The sequence below is a fragment of the Protopterus annectens genome, chromosome 1.part0 (assembly GCF_019279795.1).
Source record: "Protopterus annectens isolate FY-2018-M chromosome 1.part0, PAN1.0, whole genome shotgun sequence".
NCBI lineage: Eukaryota > Metazoa > Chordata > Ceratodontiformes > Protopteridae > Protopterus > Protopterus annectens.
In genome coordinates this window covers 967,734,607-967,756,638 of record NC_056725.1, presented here as the reverse complement: position 1 = coordinate 967,756,638, position 22,032 = coordinate 967,734,607, and the positions used below count along the sequence as shown (strand labels likewise).

The window sequence follows — 22,032 nt, the reverse complement described above, 5'->3', positions numbered from 1 at the left end:
ACTTCATACAGCACTATTTATGAATGAATATCCACATTATTATTATTATTATTATTATTATTATTATTATTATTATATTACTATTATTATTATGAGAAGAAGAGAACAGTAGATTTTGCTATACTACAGTCTGCCATCTGTGTTGGGTTACTGAATTTAAGTCGACTTTTGAAAATATGCATTTTTATATATCTCATATTTTAGTCCACACGCAAATATAGCAGTGAATGGTTTGAGTGGTTCAGTAAGTCTTCAGCCATATCATGGGGCTCTCTGGTGATGGTGCATAAAACAGTCTTATGAATACCATTACTATAAAGTAAACAGCGGAAAACAGGAGAAACACAAAGCTGTATGATTGTTGCAAGCATGGTACACAAAAACTCACCAGAGGCCAGCTTTGCAAATTCTCTCTTTAGTTAACTATCAGTATTAATTAACACAGTGTAGCATGACCCAAATAGATGATTATAAACCTATAATCAAAATGTTGATTATTTGTAGCAAAATATTAATACTGAAATATTAAGTATACCTCTCCTCATTAAACATTATCTTCTTATAGATGGATGAATACTTCAGTCCCTCTAAATCATCTTCATAGATTACTAATTGCAAGAGTGTTAATTCATTCTTAAACCCTGTCCAAAGTGAATGCTACATTATTGCCTTGTTACTTAAACTCTTCAGTTTTACTTTCTGCACTCCCAAACTAATATGTATGAAAACTCTATATAACATTTACATTTATTAATATTCACAAATAGTTATCTCAACCAGGACAGCCATCTGTTCCTGAAATTTTGTTGCCCTTTATTAGTCTGTCCTCTTCCTTTCTTATTCCGTCGACCAGCTTCCTCACCTCTCTTACAGTCAGACTTCTCTATCTTCCATTCTTTTTTATATATTTTTTTGGCCATTAACACAATTATCTAGAATATTTGTTGCAGTCCTTGGCTTTTATCCTCTTTATCAGCTACACCTAAAAGATATCTATCTTCACTTAACTCTATAGTCTTTCCGCTGATATTGCTATATTGTCAATCAACTCTTTTAACTCCTTTCTAGAGTTCTGTAATCTAGCACATGACCAGAATATAAGTCTCAAGTATCCCCTCTTCCCTCTATCTTCTCTCCAGAAGTAGCCTTCAGACATCAGAAACATACTTTGCAGTCTTACTGGTGTGTAAAAGTGCTTATGCAAGCACATATGTACAAGAATATGGCAGATGCTTTCCTGTTGCTGAAGGTTCAAATCCTTACTTATCAGCACTTCCCATTTCTTCCTTAGCTTATCTGTTTCTTGTTGCTTCCCTTCCACTTGTATCCTTTCTATCTTTGACATCAATCCCTTTTCTACTTTCTGAAATTTTAAAAACATTATATACTTTATGTTTAAATACTGACTTCTACTGGTCGTACAAATACTGGTCTTCATTGATAAGTTAATACCATCTTTTATTTATATGTTCTACTTTGTGTCATTACATTGCTAAATTTGGAGATCAACAGTACAGTCTATTATACGAGTTTTTACACTCTGGGAAAATCTTCTCCTCCTGTTTGTAATTTAGACCATAGTCTGCATTACTTTCCCTGTGATTTGGTGACATGGTCTATGCATGTAAATGCAGGAACCTCCACTCTGCCCAGTACCCTTACCATATTATACTGTTAAGAGAACCTGAATTACTTCTCACAGCACATTTACTCTGCCTAATATTCCTGCCTTAAATATGTTCCCTTTCAGCTAAATTCTTCAAATCATTTTACTGTTGTCTGATTCTATACATAATTGTCTTGTTAATGCCTTCTTTAAATGAATACCTTATTTCATTTCTTTTTCTCCCTCAGACAATTTTGCATCTAGTGTTTTATCAGAGTATGGTGACAATATCAGGTACTTTGGGGCATGCAATGAAATGACAATGAAAATTATCCACAGTATTTGGAATAAAGATGGCACACTGATAATTTAATAAACTGACTGTTTGCTATCATTAACTTGGTGTTTTTTTTTTCCTGCTGGTTTCATGTGTAACACCTTTGCAGTCTGTAGTGTTTGAAAATTTTCCACACTGAAATGACCATTTTTCCCTATGTAATGTTTTATCTACAAACATAGCTTTAAATTACATTATGAAACAATGGTGATAATTGATGGTTGCCTTATGTAATGTTTATGTAGGTCTTAAGTCATGTGCTTTTTTCTTGAGTGGTTTCTCACCTTATTTTTGTTTTATTTTATTTATGTGATGTACATGCCATTTTAGACACACTGTATATTAACACAGAACACATTCAAACATATTTTGCACTCAGCATTTCAAAGTTTTGTAGGGATTCCTTCCTTCCTTGTTTTCCTTTTTCTTGATTCTTTTGCATTGCTTTTGGGGTCATCTTGGTCTCATAATTATCTCCCCATATTTCTACAAGCCCTGGATTCTGCAATGTATGATCTAATATTCTAATTTTTTATGCCCATGTATCTTAAAGGGTTATTTTATGAATTCCACTTACTAGTGATCTGTCTGTCTGAACAAAGTTCAGATTTTTCTCTTTAATCTTACATCTACAAGTTTTAATCAAGAACCACTCCTAACAATTTTAGTATTAAAATATTTTTTACCCTCTTGCTTTCAATTCTACTTCTCTTAGTTAGTTGTAACACCTTCTGTCACATTATCAGTAATAGCAAAGTACTAAATAAGTTAAATCTAGCTGATAAAACTTACTGCTTCACCTTTAAGCCCAGCACCTGCTCTTTTAGATTATGCTTACAGACTTCTTATCCTCACCAAACCTACTTACCTTTATTTTATTTATTTTCTATATCTTTATTTGACCAAGTTTGTTGAACTAGGCTAGTAGCCTCTTTTCAGGGGAACCCGAGATGGTATTTCTACTACTAGGAAAAATTTGGCCAGGCATCAGTGAACTTCCCCTACTTGTCATTGTTGTGAGTGGGACCCATATTGAAGGAGCACTTCCTGTTTCCATTCCAGGTACAGAGGTGTCCTATAGAAACAAGGGGGCAGACAGAGAGAGAAGGAGATGATGGAGTGGTGAAAGAAATGGAGGAGAAATATCAAGACCAGATAATGTGTGCAGGATGTGCAGGATTCTGAGTAAACGTTTCAAAGAAATCTGTTTGAAGGAGATGAGTTAGCAAATTATGGATGTATATTTACAACCCTGCAGTTGGGAAGGTTGTAGGATGATTTATGTAAAGAAATAATGGTGCAGAGTGAGACAGAAAATGAAGGTGATGTTTCCTGGGGGACATTATGAAAAAAATGCAAAAGGAAGATGCAGAGACAATCGTGATGAACAGTGGTGAGGTGGAAAAGAAAACACACACAAAGAAAGTAAAAGAAGGCAAAAGTGGAGTAGAAAAAAAGAAGGCAGAAGTAAATGAAAAACAGAAGTACTTGATGTGATGCTGTGAGGTATAGCTAGCTATGCCAGGAGAAGAAGGACAGTGGATGAGTAACATATGCCAGCTAGCTGGAGTTCTGTAAGGAATTATATGCCATTTGTATATCAAACTGATTTGTACAGATGCTTGTGTTGAAAATGTATTTGTAAAGCTGCTTGTGTTAAAAAATGTACAAACAGTGGGGTCCTGCTGGACAGAAAAGACATACACCTGTATGTCAGCCTTTATTGTAAGTGTTGAAAAAAATATATTGTAACAGAGGATACTGGAAGAAAAGAGATTAATCTCAATCCAGCTAACTTTTAAAAATAGTCTGAAATTGAATTACCTGGTTTAGGCCGTAAAGATTGTATCTGACAGTTCTGATTGCAGCCAGAGACAAAATGTCTCTGAAAACCAGGGCTAGGAATCCTACTGTATTGCTCTTAGGAGTGAACTAATTGTTACCCTGGAAGGGTGGAAGTTTTGAAATGGTTTTATAGTTTCCAGATGCTATAACACATCTTAGCAAAGCTCTATGTGGGTGTATGGCAACACATATGTGCTAGATTCTAATTCGGTTTCTAGTAAAGTGGGGTATGGAAGCCAGAAGTCAAATGACCAGATGTGTGTGATGTCATTCTGTAAGCCAGCACTGAAATGATGTTTTAATATTAGATGAGACAGAAGTCTCAGAGCAGTCTGTTTTTGAAACCTGATAAAGAAGGAAGACCACTCACCCATTTCATCTTAATTTGCTTTAGTAAATAACCAGGGAATAGCAGTTCTTTAGATCAGTCAGAAAAATATAGTGAGATTAGTTAGGTACTGTTTTTCCTGTAACTGTTTGCATCTATCCATCTGTGTTATTTTAAATATTTTCTGTGATTGAAATTCTGGTGTTTACTGTAAATAAATATTTAGAATTTCCATGCTATTTATTATTTATTATTAAATATATTTAAACTTTTCATTGTGGCTGGTCTTTTAGAGAATATTTTAACCTTTGAAAGTACTTATATTTATTTGGTGACACATTATTTGCTCCTGAAAGCCTTGCTGCATTGGTCAAATGCTATCATTTGTATTATTATTTTACTCAGTATAATTGCGTACCCTTGTAACAGTCTTATAGTAGATTACTTTGGAGTGTTCTTGTGGCAGTACCTACCTTATAATCTGAGCAGGGGTCATAGCTAATAAATCAATGCCAGCATTTTCCAGGTGTGTGCATCTGTGTGAAAATACAATCTCAAAGAATGTGCATGTTAGCTACTGGTTTAATAGAGAGGATGGTGGAGGAATTAGCTTGGAACACCTGGCTGGAGACTCAAATCTACAGCTGTGTCAGTGGGGTGTTTTATTTGTGGGTCTGAAGAGAGAGAAGGAAACCCAGCCCCAAGACTGCGTGTGTTCTGTGTGCTCTTAAGAGAAATTGTGCTTGGGGCAAGAGAGCTGCAACTGGAAATACTGTGTGTATCTATCTTTGTTCCAAGTGAACGTCCCACACTGGTGTCTGTGGTGAGGATTGAGACTTCTTGATCACTAGCTCAGAGCAGAGACATCACATTTGATAAGAAGTCAAAATAAAGAAGACAAAGAAAAGGCAGGTATGAAGTGTGGGAGAATTTAATAGCTCCTTTGGGTGTAAAAGCACACAAGGTAAAAGCATTTATTCCTATTAACAGAGGCATTTCATGACATTATATTTGAGACTGTTTTTTCAATGGAAGGTTTTCTTGGAGGATATGGAAAAAGGAAAGACTGTAACCCATGGAATCTTTATGTGTTAAAAGCCTTTAACAAGGAAACAAAAAAAAGAATTCATGTATAATTTTGAGAAGATATAGAAAGACAGACTTTGAAAGGACGTTTGAAAATTTCATGTAAAAAAGAGCTGGGCATTGCAAAAGTTTATGGCAAATTGGGTTTATTGCAGTATTGTGTTAAAAATAGAAACAGACACAATTTTACATATACAAAACATGATAAATATGTAGGGGAATAGGAGTGTCATAAAATATTGAGACAGCAAAAACATGTTTTTTTTTGTGGAAAAAAAGGACATTTGATAAGTAGCTGTGACAAAATAAAATGTTTTATTTGTGGGGAAATGGGACATGATGCAAAAAATGTGAATTGAAATGTCATAAATTAACAAACTTGGACAGTTACGGATGGATTGCAAAAATGAAAATAAGAATAAGCAGAAGGAAAGAGGAGAAAATGAACAAAGAGAAGAACATTTAGAAGTAGTAGAAATGGAAAAGAATTAGATGAGGAAAAAATAATAATGAGGACATAGAAGAAGGTTCTGAAATAATTGATAAAGAAGACATAAATTGGAATGTAGTAAGAGGGAAAAGAACTCTATTGGTAAAAGGGTAAAATGCAGAAAAAGAAAATGTAAAGGGATAAGTACAAAAGAAAACAAGAAAGGAAATGGATAAAAATGAATATTTATATCTATATCTATCTATCTATCTATCTATCTATCTATATGTATCTCTCTCTCTCTCTCTCTATATATATATATATATATATATATATAAATAGCTAATGATTGGGGCTGGTATAATGGTTAAGGTATTTGACAAACAAACACAAGGTACAGTGTTTGATTCTAACTCTTGGGAGGGAACTTGGCTAGGCTTAGGATGGCCTATTAAGTTATGAAACCATGAAGAAAAGGGAAAATGAAAATTTGAGTGCTTTTTATAAATGTGAATAGCATTAAGAATATAGTAAGAAGAATATAGATATTATTATTGTGTAATACATGTGATGTGCAAGTAATTATATTAGAAGATACATGATTTTTAACAAATGAAGAAAGATTACAGAGAAACTATGGAGAGGAAAGATAATCTGGAATTTAGCAAATGAGAGATGTTATGGGTAGATTAACCATTGTAATTTTAAAATGAAAATAACAAGTACATAGAATTATAACATTATATGCTTATACTGATTGTAAAGAAAGGGGATGCTGATTTCATCAGATTTTAGAATATGTAATGATAAATATGAATATTATAATAACAAGAGGCTTTAATTTTGATTTAAGAGGCAAGCTTAAAAAGAAAGGAAATGATATAAGAAAAATGCTAGAGGTTATAAGATATGGTAAGTTAAAACTACGGGACAAAAATTCATGGACTTACAAAGGGGTATGTATAGAAGTGAAATATATTATTTTATAGTATCAGAAGGTTTAGTTACAGTAGAATTTAGTAGATATAGTAGATGTTCTGATCATTATGCAATATGGCTAGAGATAAAGGAAAGCAAGGGATAAATAACAATAGGCAAATGAATAAAATGTATAAATGAGAACGTATGGAATGAAGAAGGAAAGAGATTCATAATAGATTTATGGAAATATTATATTACTGTGAAAACATTTTTTTCAAAATAGGTCTGAGTGGTGGATGATATTTAAGAAAAAATAAAAAAATGTTTTTTTACAGTGACAATATGAAGTGAGAAAAGTAGGAAAAAGAAAAATTGTAAAAGAAAATATAACAATACATTGGAAGATTTAGAACATAATGATAGAAAGTACTTTGGCAAAAAAAATAATTATAAGAAAGAAATCAAGAAAAAATACAGTAATTGTTTTATAAGCAAAGACTTTTTATAATAAAAAAAAGAAGAAGTATCAGGTTACTTAAGCAGATTAGTAAAGGAAGATTATAGTGTAATGAGAGAAATAAAAAATGTAAAAGAAAAAATAGAAAGAACTCAGGAAAAGATTATGAATAGTATAGAAGAATATGTACAAGAAATGGTTAAAGGAAGAAAAGGTAGCGAAAAAACATGGAAAGTAAAAAAGTTAACAGAGAAAGAGAGTAAAGAGTTGGAAAAATGAGATTTCTTTAAATGAGCTAGGTAAAGTATTAGGACAAGTAAATATAGATTTGCCTGCAGGACCAGATGTAATAGAGTATGAAATATATAAAAGAAAATTAAGGCATTGGCTAAAATATGGTTTAAAGATTTTGAATGAATGGTTAAATGAAGAAGGAAGATATAATACAATTAAAAAATATGGAGACTGATAGTATTGAATAATAGTGATCATAAGATCTTTATGAAAATAATACAAAAGAGATTTGAAACTAAAATGGAAAATATTGTGGAAGATAGTATAAAGGGGAAGGGTTGTCAAGAATTATTAATGATAGAGAAATTGTGGATGATATTATAAATAGAAAAGTAGATGCAAAAATCATGATGAAACCTTAATAAGGCATCTCATGGTTAATAATGAAAGAATATAATGTAAGTGAGAAAGTTAGTAAATTATGTATGTTAGTGTATAGTAATAATAAAGTAAAAATACTTGTAAATGGCTGGTTAAGCCAAGAGGTACATATAAAGAATGGTGTAAGACAGGGATGTCCAATGAGTTGTATACTCTTTGCATTTAGTTATGAATGTGATACTATGTGAAATAAATTACAAAATGAGGAAGGTGGGGGTGTAAATTACCTGAAGTGTTAAAAATTCCAGTTTTGTCAACATATGCAGATGGCATTATAATAATTACAAAAAAAAACACAGTTTGGATAAAATAAGTAATAATTTGCACAAATGGGTATCTAATGGTAATAGGGATGGGTTTAAATAAAGAGAAAAGTAAAGGTTCCAGTGATGTAGTGAAGATAGGGGCATATATATTTTACAATTAATGAAATTTATATGTTAGGTATACAATTTGGGAATAAACGTATAAGTAGAATTCAATGGGAAAATAGAAGAACTACAACAAACCTGTCTTTTTTGGAGAACATATGAAATATTATCCAGAAAAAAGGCTTATTTGATAAATTCAGTACTGATGGAAAAATAGTATATATTTTTCATTTATATGGGATTATTGATTAGTCAGTAAAAAGAGGAGTTTTGTATATAAATAAAGAAGAAATATCTTTATGATTAATTAGCCCAGTGGTGTATGCTGCTTCATTGAATTTGTACAAAGTGTTAAGGTAGATAAATGAAAAAAGATGAATTAGTAGTAAAATGGTATAAGTATGATAAATTCTGGGATATGGTAAAAAGAATAAAAGAAAAAAAGATTGTATAAATGAAAAAATAAAATGTTGCCAAGAAAAAATATTTTTGTGGAAAATATAATTTGATGATATAGAAAAAGACAGAAAGTACGGTATAAGAATGTAATGATCAAACAGTGCTATCTAAAACCATGGGGAAATCTAACAGATAAAAAAAAGCTATCAAAATACGAATGGTGTAATTAGAAAGTAAAATATCAAGATTTTTTGTGGAGACTATAACAGATAAATTGCTAGTAAAGATAAAAGGAAATATGCCATATAAAATAAAAGTAATAGAATATGTTTACAATGGCAAGAAGAAGAAACTATGGAACATGTGCTATTGTAATGTAAAAGAGTAACGTTTTGGAGAAACTATGTAAAGAAGATATTTTAAAAGATATAAAAGACATGGATAAAATAAATATGGGTAAGATTAAATATGGATATTATAAGAACAGACATAAAGAATATGTTAAAATAATAGATATATTTTATCTTATATGGAATGAAAGATTAAATGAAATTATGTTTAATGGTGAATGGATTTTAGCAACAATATAAAGTAAAATCAGATGGTAGTTGTGGAAAAAGGAGTGGGGGTCTAATAGGGATGAACATTTAGTGTGATTGTAAAGGAAATTATAAGTATGTGTAACCATATTTGTATATCTATATATCAGTACATTTGTAAATATTTTAAATATTTTGTAAATAAAAGTTATTTTTGTATATAAATAATGGACCCCTACTCTTTTTGATAGGTGCAGTGGGATCTTTTATATCCACTTGAACTACCATTAACTCAAGCAGATGGGACCTTAATTTAATGTTTCATCTGAAGGATGACATACTCACAGGTGTAGCACCTCCCCTTATGCTGCAATGTAGTGTCAGCAATCGATCTAGCTGGGGTGGAAATAGAGCCCATAGCCTTCTACATCAAAGGCTAGTGTGCTATCTGTTGTGCTACTTTACTACTAACTCTGCATTTTAAATACATATTTTAATTATCTCTGCTCACTCTTCCATCAAATATAATTTGGTTAACAAGCAAGGTACTTTTAATAGAACTGTTTTTTAGTAACTTCTGTTGCTTAAATTAGTATGTAATATGGTTACACTAAGTGAATAATTCTCTAGTCAGTCATACTCTTAAAGAAGCCATTACCATTTCTTTCTCCCTTCCAATTCCTTATTTAAAGCCTCTTTAATCTCTTACTTTCATAATCTATACACTGATTTGCTAGCAAACAGCATAAAAAACATGCAATATACTTCATCTGTTTTAGTCTTTTTAATTATTTTGTCTTCTGTTACTCAGTCTTCTCCATGTAATATTTCTTCTTGCCTTACTTGACTCCCATTTTCATTTCATATCCACAGGGTTCCCCTGCTTGCCATGTCTAAAAAACAAACCCTTATCACATTACATGGTTCCATTAGCAGCTTTGTCCATAGCTAAACATCTAACTTTTCTAGTATTATGACACCTTACTCTAGCACAGATATATTTCTCATGTTACGGTTTTACTTCTAAATCTACTTCATTGTATTCCTCCTGTTATTATACCTAAAACAATATTTAATGCACTCATACTACTCATTCCCTACACACATATCCTTCTACCAGCGGAAGATACTGACTCAGGTCCTGACTCTATTTACTACATGCTTTTTATTTTATATTTCTCCTACTTCCATTCTTCCTGACAAATGTCATGCAAATGTTCATCTGAATTGCAAAATGTTATATAAAAGAAAGGAAGATAGAGTGTGTATTTATTGTAAATTAATGGAAACTTCAGATCATGTTTTTTTTTTTAATTCACTAGGGTCTGCAAAATTTGGTGATGCTTATGTAAACAAAATATATTTGGATCAATCACACATTGACAAGTTGACTATGGAGATGATTTTGTATGGATATTATGAGAATAAGAATTATGAATCACATGGTTGTAATTTATTTTATGTAGTTTTGGGAAATTTGGAATGCTAGATTAAAAGAAATAATGTATGATAAGGTTTGGAATATTGTAAAGATTATCAAAAACATAAGAAAGCGGTTATGGTTACATGAGTGGGGGACTTTAATATTTGTAATCTTCCTTATTTATTTGAAAATAAAATAATTTTGTAAGCATGGTATATATATATATATATATATATATATATATATATATATATATATATATATATATATATATATATATATATATATATATATATATATATATATATATATATATTATATATATATTAATTTTAGGAGTTTATATCAGGCCGTCAAAACTGCTGAATATCGAATACCAGATGTTCCGACTGTAATGTTCAAACGCTGGTAATCACAAAGCTGCGGCCCACCAAATTCTTTCCCAGGGAAAGAATTAGGTGGGCCGTTTCTGTGGCTTTGCGAGTATCAGGACTGTGGTGGGAAATTACGGGTTGGATTCAGGTAAGTGTGCGATTGTGTGGTTTCCCGGGGCAAAAAAATCGCTGTTTTAAGACTTCAGTGTTTTTGCACTTTGTGGTTTGAAGTTCAAACATATGGTGTTCGAACTTCAGATGTTTCAATGAACTGATATAGACCCTAATTTTACTAAGTTTCATAGTTGTATGTATGTACGTATGCATGTATTACTTTTCAGTAAAGTGCCCCTACTCTTTTAATAGGTGCATTGGAATCTTTTGCATCCACCTGAGCTACCACCACCTCAAGCAGATGTGACTTTGGTTTAACATCTCCTCTCAAGGAATGGCTAAAGGGGAATGAAATCCATTTTCCCCTTTATCCTGCAGTGTTACTTCTATCTCAGAAATAACAGCCCTGGCATCAGAATGTGAGTTGGGCATTTTCTGCTAAGGTTATTTGTTTATTTATTTATTTGCTCTGCTTCTTTTCTGAACATAAACCTCACCTCTCACCATCTTCTCTCTTGACCTGTTCTTTCTCCCTGTAAAAGAGTGCTACAGTTAATACGTCCCATGGGGGTGAGTGCCAAGCATACTAATAACAGGGCTATCATTGACAGGGAGGATCAAGTTTTTGCTTTAATCCTGTATTTACCCTTCACATGCTCATTTTGTCCAAACAGTTGATATATAATGGGTTTTTACAGCGCACATCCATGTCTGCACGTATGACATGATCACAGGGTTTCTCAGCAAATTGGACAATTAAAGGTAGATGCCAGCAGCCTCTCAACATTAACAGGTAAATATGCAGTGACGTGAGAAATTGCACAGAGAAACAGAAACTAATCCTTTTCAACTAGTACATGAAAGAAAACAACATCTATTTACTTCCAGTCTTTTTCCTAGCTATTCTTGACTAAAGCAGTTACTGAACCCTAAGCTAAATGTTATGAATTTCTAGATACTGCAGGCAAAGACAAGTGCAGTTAGGAAATCTCACAGGTCTTTACAAGCTCTAGGGTAATTCTTCCTTTGACTTTTCTCCTTATCTTGCATTTTGGCTGTTCATTCAGATATTTCTCTAATATTTTTGCCCACACAGAAATCATAGATGCATTTAATTAAGCAGTGTATTATAGTTACCTGCTATGAGCCTGTTCTGCTGCTCTTGGCTGGTTACCTCTGTAACATTAATATCTAAATGTTCTTTCACAACTCTTTATTTATTTGTGTTTAGCAGGACAGATCATTTACCAGATCTGACAATTTTCAGACTGAGCCCAGATTACTTGCACAGTTACAACAGTAAAGTAATATTAAAGATATAAGTAAATGATATAGTTTAGTGACATAATATAAATGTAAAAAAAATATATAACTTAAATTAGCTTCCTGGTCTAGAAATAGTAACATATTGTCTAATCAAACAGTTGTAGTTCTTCATTCACAAGTCTACCATATAGTTCACATTTTATTTATAATATTTCTCAGCAGATGGCAATTATGGTCTTCATTTGCAAGCATCATAAACTTCCTAAGTTCACACATCTTTTCAAGCCACTGGAAAACATATATATTGCAGACTAAATCATTTATGTTAAGCTGTTTGAGGTCTTATGCACACACACACACACACACACACACACACACACACACACACACACACACACACACACACACACACACACACATATATATATATATATATATATATATATAAATATAGGGAGAGAGAGAGAGAGAGAGATATTTGGAGACGTATTCAACAGACCTTTCCTATAGATTTACAAATATGACATCTAGCAGGGCTAAAACAAATCTCATGCTGTCTTCGTTGTTTGACTGTAAATATTTTCTTCAAAGGCAAACATGTGGAACAGGATATACTGTCTTAGTTGTATTAAAGAGAGCATGAGGAATTCATCAAACTTAGAATGTGAAAAGAAAGAAAAAAAATAAAGGCTTCCCAAACCTTTAGCACTAGGAATTACTGTACAAAGATACAATGTCTGCAGTTATCGAACTGACAGATATTTCTAGCTAGAACTTTCTTACTGTATCTACAAAATTTGCTAAATCTCTGACAACACTGTAGTGAATCCAGGCTGTCACCATACATCAGAACTGTGCAGCTGTAAAAGCATTTTCATATTTTTGTTTTGTGGCTGTACAACTAGCTGTTCTTCCATTTTGTTTTCATCTTCTCTCACTTTGGTAAATAAATATTGACTGAAATATAATCCTCACTGAATTAGAGATCTTCATACTTGTTAGTTTGCGATCTGTCAGAATGTCAATGACCATGGTTTTATAACATATTTTTGTGCTCTACTATGAGTGACTGTCCCTCTAAAATGTATAATTTCTGGGAAATCACTGAGAACTGGTCAGTCAATAATGCCAGACAGAGCTTTTTTTTCATACTTATTGCAGACAGTTTTTAAGCAGGACAACATTTGCCATTTCCTTTTTTTCTCATTTCTTTTACCTTATACTGTCACGACTGAAATATTTAATTTTGTGTTAAATCACTGAGGCATAACTCTAAAATGTCCTTGATTTTGCAGAATGTCCTGAATTATCCCTGTGGTCTGCTGTGGTCTATTCCTTTTAAAAGAAGTGACTTCTTGATGATTTTATGAAGACTGAGTTTTAAACTTTATATCCTTCAAAAATATGCATGCTAATGTGAGATCTGTATTTTAGCAACTTTCTACTCATTATTTTTGTTTTACTACCTAATTCTTGTCCTAAGAATCTGGGAGCTCTGCTCTAAGTAAATAATTCCAGACATTTGAGTTTTATACAGCTTGCTGTTCTAAAACCATACCAACTGATTTTTGGCTCATTTTGCCCTGTTACAAATCAAAAATTTGATTTTATTGGTCATAGCTCTCAACCTTCCATTATATTTCCACTATAAACACTACCACTCCTAATATGGAACACATTTGCTAAATGGAACACTTCATAACAACTTCAACTAGGAAGCTTACAGGATGGTTAAAATGTGTTACCTTACACTTATAAAAAGGTGTTTAAGTAATATGATTCAGTATTATTTATCTGGGGCAGCACCTGAAAATTCTTAACACTGAATGTATGACAACCTCTTTTAGTGAGGAACTGTGAGGATTATGGATTTTTTAAGATTCAAAATGAGGAGCATTCATGAAGAACACTTGAGAGGTATGTTTTTCATAAATCACTGGAAATGACAAAGAAGTACGTTGGGAGGGTGGCCTAATGGTTAAGGTGTTTGCCTTACAAACACAAGGTGCGTGGTTTGAGTCTCACAAGGGATAATTGGTTAGGCTTAAAATGGCTTGCAAGGGCAGTTAGCTTAGTACTAATCTATGAACCTATGAGTGTTTTGCTATATGCTGTCTGGCAATGAATGCCAGCACAACTCTTGTAATTCAGTGGCTTGTTAGATGCACTTAAAATAAATGTGGGTTTCATGGAAATTGAGATTTACTGTTGCTCATGCTAAATCTGTTTACAGTGTGAGAGCTTTTGGTTTTGATAGCAAATGGATTTCGGTGTTTTTGAACATTGTTTTATGGTAATTAGGGAAAGACTGCCAAGAACTGGGATGCTGGTATGGCCTGGCAGGGCCATGTCTCTTATCTTGCTCATTATGGCCCCATTTGATGATGATCCAGCTCTACCTCTGACTGCATCCCTTTGATCTATAGTCAGGCTGGACTGTGTTTTAACTTCCTGATTATCAGTAGTAATTAAATCCCTTACAGAAATGTTTTCAGAACATAATGACTGCATTTTATTTGACTTATATGTTCATCTTTATTAGTACTCTCTAATTTTAGAGATTGAAAAAAATCGCAAATGGAATGTCCTTGCAAATCTGTACAATTCTGCTGTTATAACAAACCTATTAGTTCTCATAGATTGGTCAGAATGGAGTTGTTTATATATACTTGTCTAATAATATCAACAGCTACTATTAAATAATATTTTGTGATTTAATGAGGCTAACTCTATATACTGACTGGGGCTCAAAACCAGAATCCTGTTTAACAATGCAGGGCTGCATTTATAGGTTCACAGGAGGTTACTAGGCTAATGGCTCAAAAGCCCGTATAAGCCTACCCATTATTACCGGAAATGTACCTGATTTTCAATCCCTAAGAGCTAGAGGATGGTTTAGGTTTGTGCTTATGCCTTAGAGGATTTTACAGACTGCCCCTGTTCATAAGAGACATGGGCACCACCCTGGGAGTGAATTTACGATTCCCCATCCATTGATCCAAACTGCATTTGAAGAAGGTCGGGACAGGGCTCTGCTTTATGAGAATAGGAAGCCTGTTCCAGAAAAGGGGTCGAACCTAGGTCATGGTGTGAGAGTGACTAGTCTTAAGCACTAGACCACCAGGGATTCAGACACATGAAAAACATGGCTATGCAATACTTCATGTTTTATCTTCTGTTATCCTGTATTGAAGTGTGCACTTCTTAGAAGAAGAACAGACCCTTGGTATTTTTTTTAAGTTAAGGATAACCTTGATATATCTGGATATTTGGCATAAGATTTGCTATGGTGATCTCTGAGAACTAATAGAGTAAAACGAACACTTTGTGACGTGTAGAACTAATAGTTTAATCTTGGATTGATCTTTTGTCCACTGATCACCTATTACTGAAACAACTATTAACTTTGAATAACTATACTAACACCTTGAACTGATGCTTCATTGTTATGATATGTTTTAGGTCTGCTTTCAGCCGTAGATATCATGGAAGTCAACCCATCTCTTGGTAAGAATGAAAAGGAAGTTGATCTCACTGTCAAAGCTGCACTCAATGTGGTCCTGTCTTGCTGTGGAAAAGCATGCGAAGGCAACCATAGATCTGGTTATGTAATTCCCGAACCTGGCAAGAATTAAGACTTATCCCATTATAAATATTCAAATATAACAACTTATTTTAAATGCGCTCAGGTATTCTGACTTCTGAACTGCTTACTTTTCTTAAACTACCTAAGTTTGATTTTATATAAACCATTACAGAATACAAGATACTATAAAATAAGTTTAGCTTGCCTTGTCTAACAAAATTTGTGCATATAAAAATCTGTTGTCTTATTTCTTTAGGTTGTGGAAAATGGATTTTGACTCTGTAATTTGACATGGATAAAAATGATAGATTTCTTATTGATGATCTAGAAAAAAACTAAGCAATCACACAGGTGCCCTGGTATTCAAATGCACTTCAGTTACATAATCTAAAGCCTATCAGTCAACCAGTATTCAGTATTGTAAAATTTCATGCTATTCTAAAATTTCCAGTGTTTGAGGAAAGCCGGCTGTTAGATATTGTCACTAAGTTTGATAATAACGGGGAACACAAAAAGCCATGAAATATCTTAATAATGATGCAACTAATATTTCTGTTGTAAATTATTGTATTAAAATGCAGATAACAAACTCAATCATTTGAAACCTTCCATGGAGTGTAACTGCAATTTTTTGTTCTTCCTTAGTTACAAAAAAGACATTCAATAAGATCCTATAAAAAACATGGATGGGACAAGTAGGCAGCATGAGCTGGGGGAAATAGATAGCTGGTAAGAAGTAAAGGACTGCAGTAAAAAAGAAATAAGAGAAAAGAAAAGCAGACAGAACTATCATGATAAAGAACAGTGACCAGTCAGTCTTCTGGAGATCTGTGCTGGAGCCAGTTTTATTTCATTTTTATGTGCATATCTAGGAAAAGATGTACAAAATAAAAGTGTTTACAGATGGCACTCAGTTGAGCAAAATAGTGACAGTTAATGCAAAAAACATTAGAAGGGAGTTAAGGAGGTTTATAAAGAGGGCTGAGATGTTGTACCATCAACTCACTGCCAAGAAGTGCAGGGTGATATAGGAAGAGGTGGGGAATCAGTAAGGGAACTATGAAATGGTAGGTGGAGAAAAACTATGAAAAGAGATACCCAGGTTTGCCATTGGTTCTGTGATCAGTTATGCTGAACAAAATGTACGGTTGGAGGAAAGGCCACTACAAGACTGGGATGTAGAAGATAAGGACAACAATGCAGAGAGACATAGAGGCAGAAGTCCTCTCACTCCCGTACAGGATGCTTACCATCCATATGTAGCCTTAAGACATTGTGAAGAAAAGGATAAGAGTCAGACTGAAATGGTATAAGAGTGGGAGACAACAGTGACTGGGGTTAGTGATGGCCAAGACTATGGGAGATGTTCTGAGGAATGGCAATGCCCTCAGGAGGAAAGGATAACAGACATGTTGTGGAGTATAAAGTTGAAGAGAACACATAGGCTGGGAGATGAAACTGATATCACGAAGGAACTCAGTTTAGGACAAACAAGATAACGTTTTCCTTTATTGTTAAGGTGGTGGCCAGTGGAATACCCCACAAAAAGAAAAGGTGGAGCAAAATACAAAGGAGTATTCACATTGTTGTAGGCTCGATGGCAAAAAAAAGAGAGTGGCACAAAGGGTGGGGAAACTTCAGCGCCTAAGATAAAAGCTTAAACAGCTGTACAGACTTGGTGAGCCCAAGGGCCTATGTCTTGTACCTCAGGCCTGCATTAATATGTTACTACTACACTCCAAATCTAGCTCTACATCCCTTTTGAGACTGTCTCACTGTCACTGTTCTGTGTCTGGTTATGAGTGACTTTCTAGAAAAGGTATTCTTAAATGCATTACTCCGTACTTTTAGTTTTTGAATGTGAGATTTGTTTTATATTTGCCACACTGATTTCCCTCAGTTTTATAGCACAACCAGTTGCATGTTAACAACAACTGTAGAATGATTTGTCAAAGCAGAATTTAATGAAAGCTACTTCAGTGAATGAGAGAAATGCTGACTAAACTAGCAAATGAATAAACTTCACGTCATGTAAAACATATAAACAGAAACAAACATTATTTTTTCTGGTGGCAATGTTCCGTGTGTCACTGTATCATCCTAATTTAAAACAAGATTTATCTATTTTTGATATTGATTTGAAGTGAATAGGTTGTATCTTCCAAACTAAGTTGTTTTCAGCAGAAAATATTTTAAAGCATTTGACCATTTCTGCTTCAGTAACCTACAAATTCCATTAGATAAGTTGTCTGACTTTATTGTGATTGTACCTAATATGCTGTTTTGAACAGAGAATGTTCTCCATGTTGCTGGTTTTAATACAGTATGTACACTGAGATGGTAAAATGCAGACTAAATGCAATTATTTTCATTTATGTACAGGTGCTTTTGAAAAGGGTTGATCTAATCACTTTTGAATGTATATATTTCATTTATAAACTTGTAAATATATTCATGTTTTGAATGTTTAATATTATAATAAAGTATAAAAAATGTATTTGTCTTCATTCATTAGCTCTTGAAAGGTTATTGTTTTATTCACTAGTCCAGTGGAAGAAAATATTCAGTCTTGCTACCTTTTCAAGGATCTATGTTATATATGCAAATAAATCTTTGTAGAAGATCCATTACTTCCACCGAAATACAGTCTGCTGTGAGAAGTTTTGAGAAAAGCTTATTTAATGAGAAACAAATCATGCATTTCTGCCTTAATAACTGTCTTCTGAATAATTTTCTTCAGTCTTTCTATTTAAATAGCCCTTTAATGGATAGCTTAAAAAAAGATTTGCATATTTTTTTACTGGAACCAAAAAAGTCATCACATCCATGTGCTATTCCTGATTCCTTCCTGATGCCATTACTGCTACAGCACTATCTGTGATGTGAATTATATCTGACTACAGATTCAGTGTTGGAATGAACTGCACAAGTTCAAACACACACACACACACACACACACACACACACACACACACACACACACACACACACACACACACACACACACACACACACACACCACACACACACACACACACACACACACACACACACACCACACACACCACACACATACACACTCACACACACACACACACACACACACACACACACACACACACACACACACACACACACACACACACACACACACACACACACGTACATGAATCAGTATGTTTGTATGAGAATATGTGCATTCATGTGCATGCACGCATTTGTGTATGTATGAAAATGGAGAGAAGAGGTAACATACCCACCTATAAGTACTCCCTTTGTATGTATGTATGTGTAAATAGGGAAAAGAAAAATACATTTAGAAACTCTAAAAAATTACTCAGTATGCTCAGCATGAAGAGAATTTTACACAAAATCTGTAACCTTACAAGGAGTCTAGGAAGAAGAATGTTTTGTATTTCTGGCTTGATCCAATCTTTACTTGGATGGTAAATATAGCTTCCTAGGCAAATGCAAGTTTGTGTTTGTGCATCTGAGGTGAAAGCTTGTGTGTGTCTTCATGCTTTTGTGTGTGAACATCTATCTGTAAACTGCTGGTAAAGTATTTCTGGTCTTTACCACCCCCACTACAAATAAGAGTTTGTTTTTTTTAATATAATTATCTAAGTGCCTCATTTAACACACTCAGAATATTCTATACTACTTCAAGGAATAAAGCAAGTCAAAGCTGTGAGTGAGTGAGTGAGTGAGTGAGTGAGTGAGTGAGTGAGTGAGTGAGTGAGCGAGCGAGCGAGCGAGTGAGTGAGTGAGTGAGTGAGTGAGTGAGTGAGTCACACTCCCTGGTATGGCAGGGATAAGCCAACAAAAATAATTATAAACTATGAAGCAATTTTTCATAAGGCTCTGTGATTCTTGTTTCCTATGCATAGATAATACAAGTTTGCGAGTTGATAACTATTTCATGAAAGTTGGCCTTGTGAAATGTTTAACCCTTCTGCAGTACTGGTTGACCTTACAAATACACTGACATAAAGTACAAAAGGGGTGAGGAATGGATTGCATGTAAAAGTGTACCTATATAATTTTCCTTATCTGTCCCTCTGCAGAATGGTAGCTGCAATGCAAATGGTTGGATAGGCATATAAATTAATTGGAATAACAGACTACATTCTTCTGGGATAAAACCTTGCATCATTTGCATTACACATGTGTGACTAGTCATTATTACATGAGAACACACATACAGACAAACTTCTAAAGATATAAACAATGCACAATATCAGAATGGACAAGGATCTGTAATACACTATTGCAAATAACAAGCTAAAGATATCAGCACAGGCAAAAAAACGTAGAAGATATGCAGATACATATAAAAGAAAAATACAAAATAAGAAATTCATTGATGACCCAAAAAGGTTTTATTGAGAAATGGAAAACAAAGCAAAAAGAAAAAAACACCACAGAAAAAGAAGAAATAGACACCTTTTGGAGAAATATCTATGAAGACCTTGTGGAACATAACAAAGTTACTGAATGTATAGAAGAAGTAAAAGAAGCAGTTAAGTTCAAATGTACAGGATATGAAATGGGATGAAGTAATGGCCAGAGAAAATGAAGCAAAATTAAGAAAAGCTCCTAACTAGAAAACCCGAGTACCTAATTCCGGCTAAAAGTATTAACATCTTTACTTGAGGATTTAGTCTTGAGTAAGAACTACTTATATGCACATCCCAAACAGACACCAACCTGATTAACAGCAGGAAAAATGATACTCCTCCTTAAGAGTGAACCTGTAGATATCCTAAAACTATAGGCCAGTAACTTGCTTCCCATCAATGTATAAATTATATAGTGGAATTGATGTCGACAGAGTTTATAATCATTTTGAAGAAAATTCATTCATGGCAAAATAAATAAATAAGGGTTACAAAAGAAAGTGATATGGAACAAAGAATCATTTGTAGTCATAACGGAGAACTGTAAAAAAGTGGAAGAATTGAAGTATAGCATGGATAGCTTACAAAAAAGCATCTAACAGCATCCCAAATTCATGGATAAGGGAGTGCTTACAGATGTATAAGATATACCCTACATTGATCAATTACATTACAGTGACCATGAAACAGTGACAATACACTTTGCAGCTAATCCATAATAAAAGTCAAATTATTATCCAAGAGTCATCACATTAAGAGGTTCCCCAGTTCGATTCTTGGTTAGAGGGGCCTTCTGTGTGGAGTTTGCATGTCCTCCCTTTGTTCATGTGGGTTTCCTCCTGATGCTCTGGTGTCTTCCCACATGCCAAAGACATGCAGTAGTTGTAATGGACACTCTAAATTGGCCATAGATGTGAATGTGCATATGAGTGTGTGGTGTGGAAGAACGACCATGGCAGGGCTAGTACCCTGTGGTGTAAACCTTGGGTCTAGATGATTGTCAAACCGTGACACCCCAACCCCAATGTGCAAAAGTGGGAAAAGGGGGTTGTGGATGGATGGATGGATGGCTGGATGGCTGGATGGATGAATGGATGGATGATTAAAAATTCAAAGGGGGATATTTCAGGGTGACTCTTTGTCACCACTGCTCTTTTGTTTTGTACTTAACCCATTGAGTTGTGTACTTAACAGATTAGGTCATGGTTACAATTTCAGATAAGAAAAAAAGTGTAAAGACTTTGCGTTACAATTTGGCTCCCAGAAAAGAAAAAAAGTGTAAAGACTTTGCATCTCCTTTTTGTGGATGATTTAAAACTGTACAGTTCATCAGATGATGAACTGAAAGCACAACTGCAAGTGGTCAAAACTTTCTCAGATGATATAAGAATATCATTTGGTCTTGATAATTGTGCAAAAGCAACATTTAAAGCAGGAAAAATGCAGCACAAAGAAAATACCAGTCTGGGACAGGAATGTGATATAAAGAAACTTGAGCAGGGAGAGTGCATAAATATTTGGAAATTGATGAATGATTGACAATAAAACATGAACAAATTAAAAAAAACTCAGGAATATTTTAGAAGACTACAAACAGCCCTGACATCTAGGAACAAAGTTCAAGCTATAAACTAAATTGTTCTTCCTGTTCTAACTTACAGTTTTGGGGTAATTGACTGCCCCCAAAAGGTATTGTATCAGTTGGACAAGAAAACAAGAAAAATGATGCATAAAAATCAAAACACCAAAATCCTCCACTGGTGACGCGGCAAAAAAACAAATTAACATTTTGATAGTTTTCTTAAGCGCTTTCATCCAACACAGGACTTCATCAGAATGCAAACTAAAATCATATCATCCATTCTATAGAAAAACCAA

At 33.8% G+C, this 22,032-nt stretch overlaps 1 protein-coding gene across 1 annotated transcript in view; it reads left to right on the top strand.

Annotated features, from left to right (window-relative positions):
• The window catches only part of ARG1 (arginase 1), a 211,311-nt gene extending 193,059 nt beyond the window's left edge, over positions 1-18,252 (top strand). The window contains exon 8 of the mRNA XM_044064577.1: positions 15,634-18,252. Within this exon, the coding sequence (XP_043920512.1) occupies positions 15,634-15,806 (173 nt within the window). The 3' untranslated portion in view covers positions 15,807-18,252. The remainder of the gene's footprint in view (positions 1-15,633) is intronic.
• Positions 18,253-22,032: the final 3,780 nt, after the last annotated feature.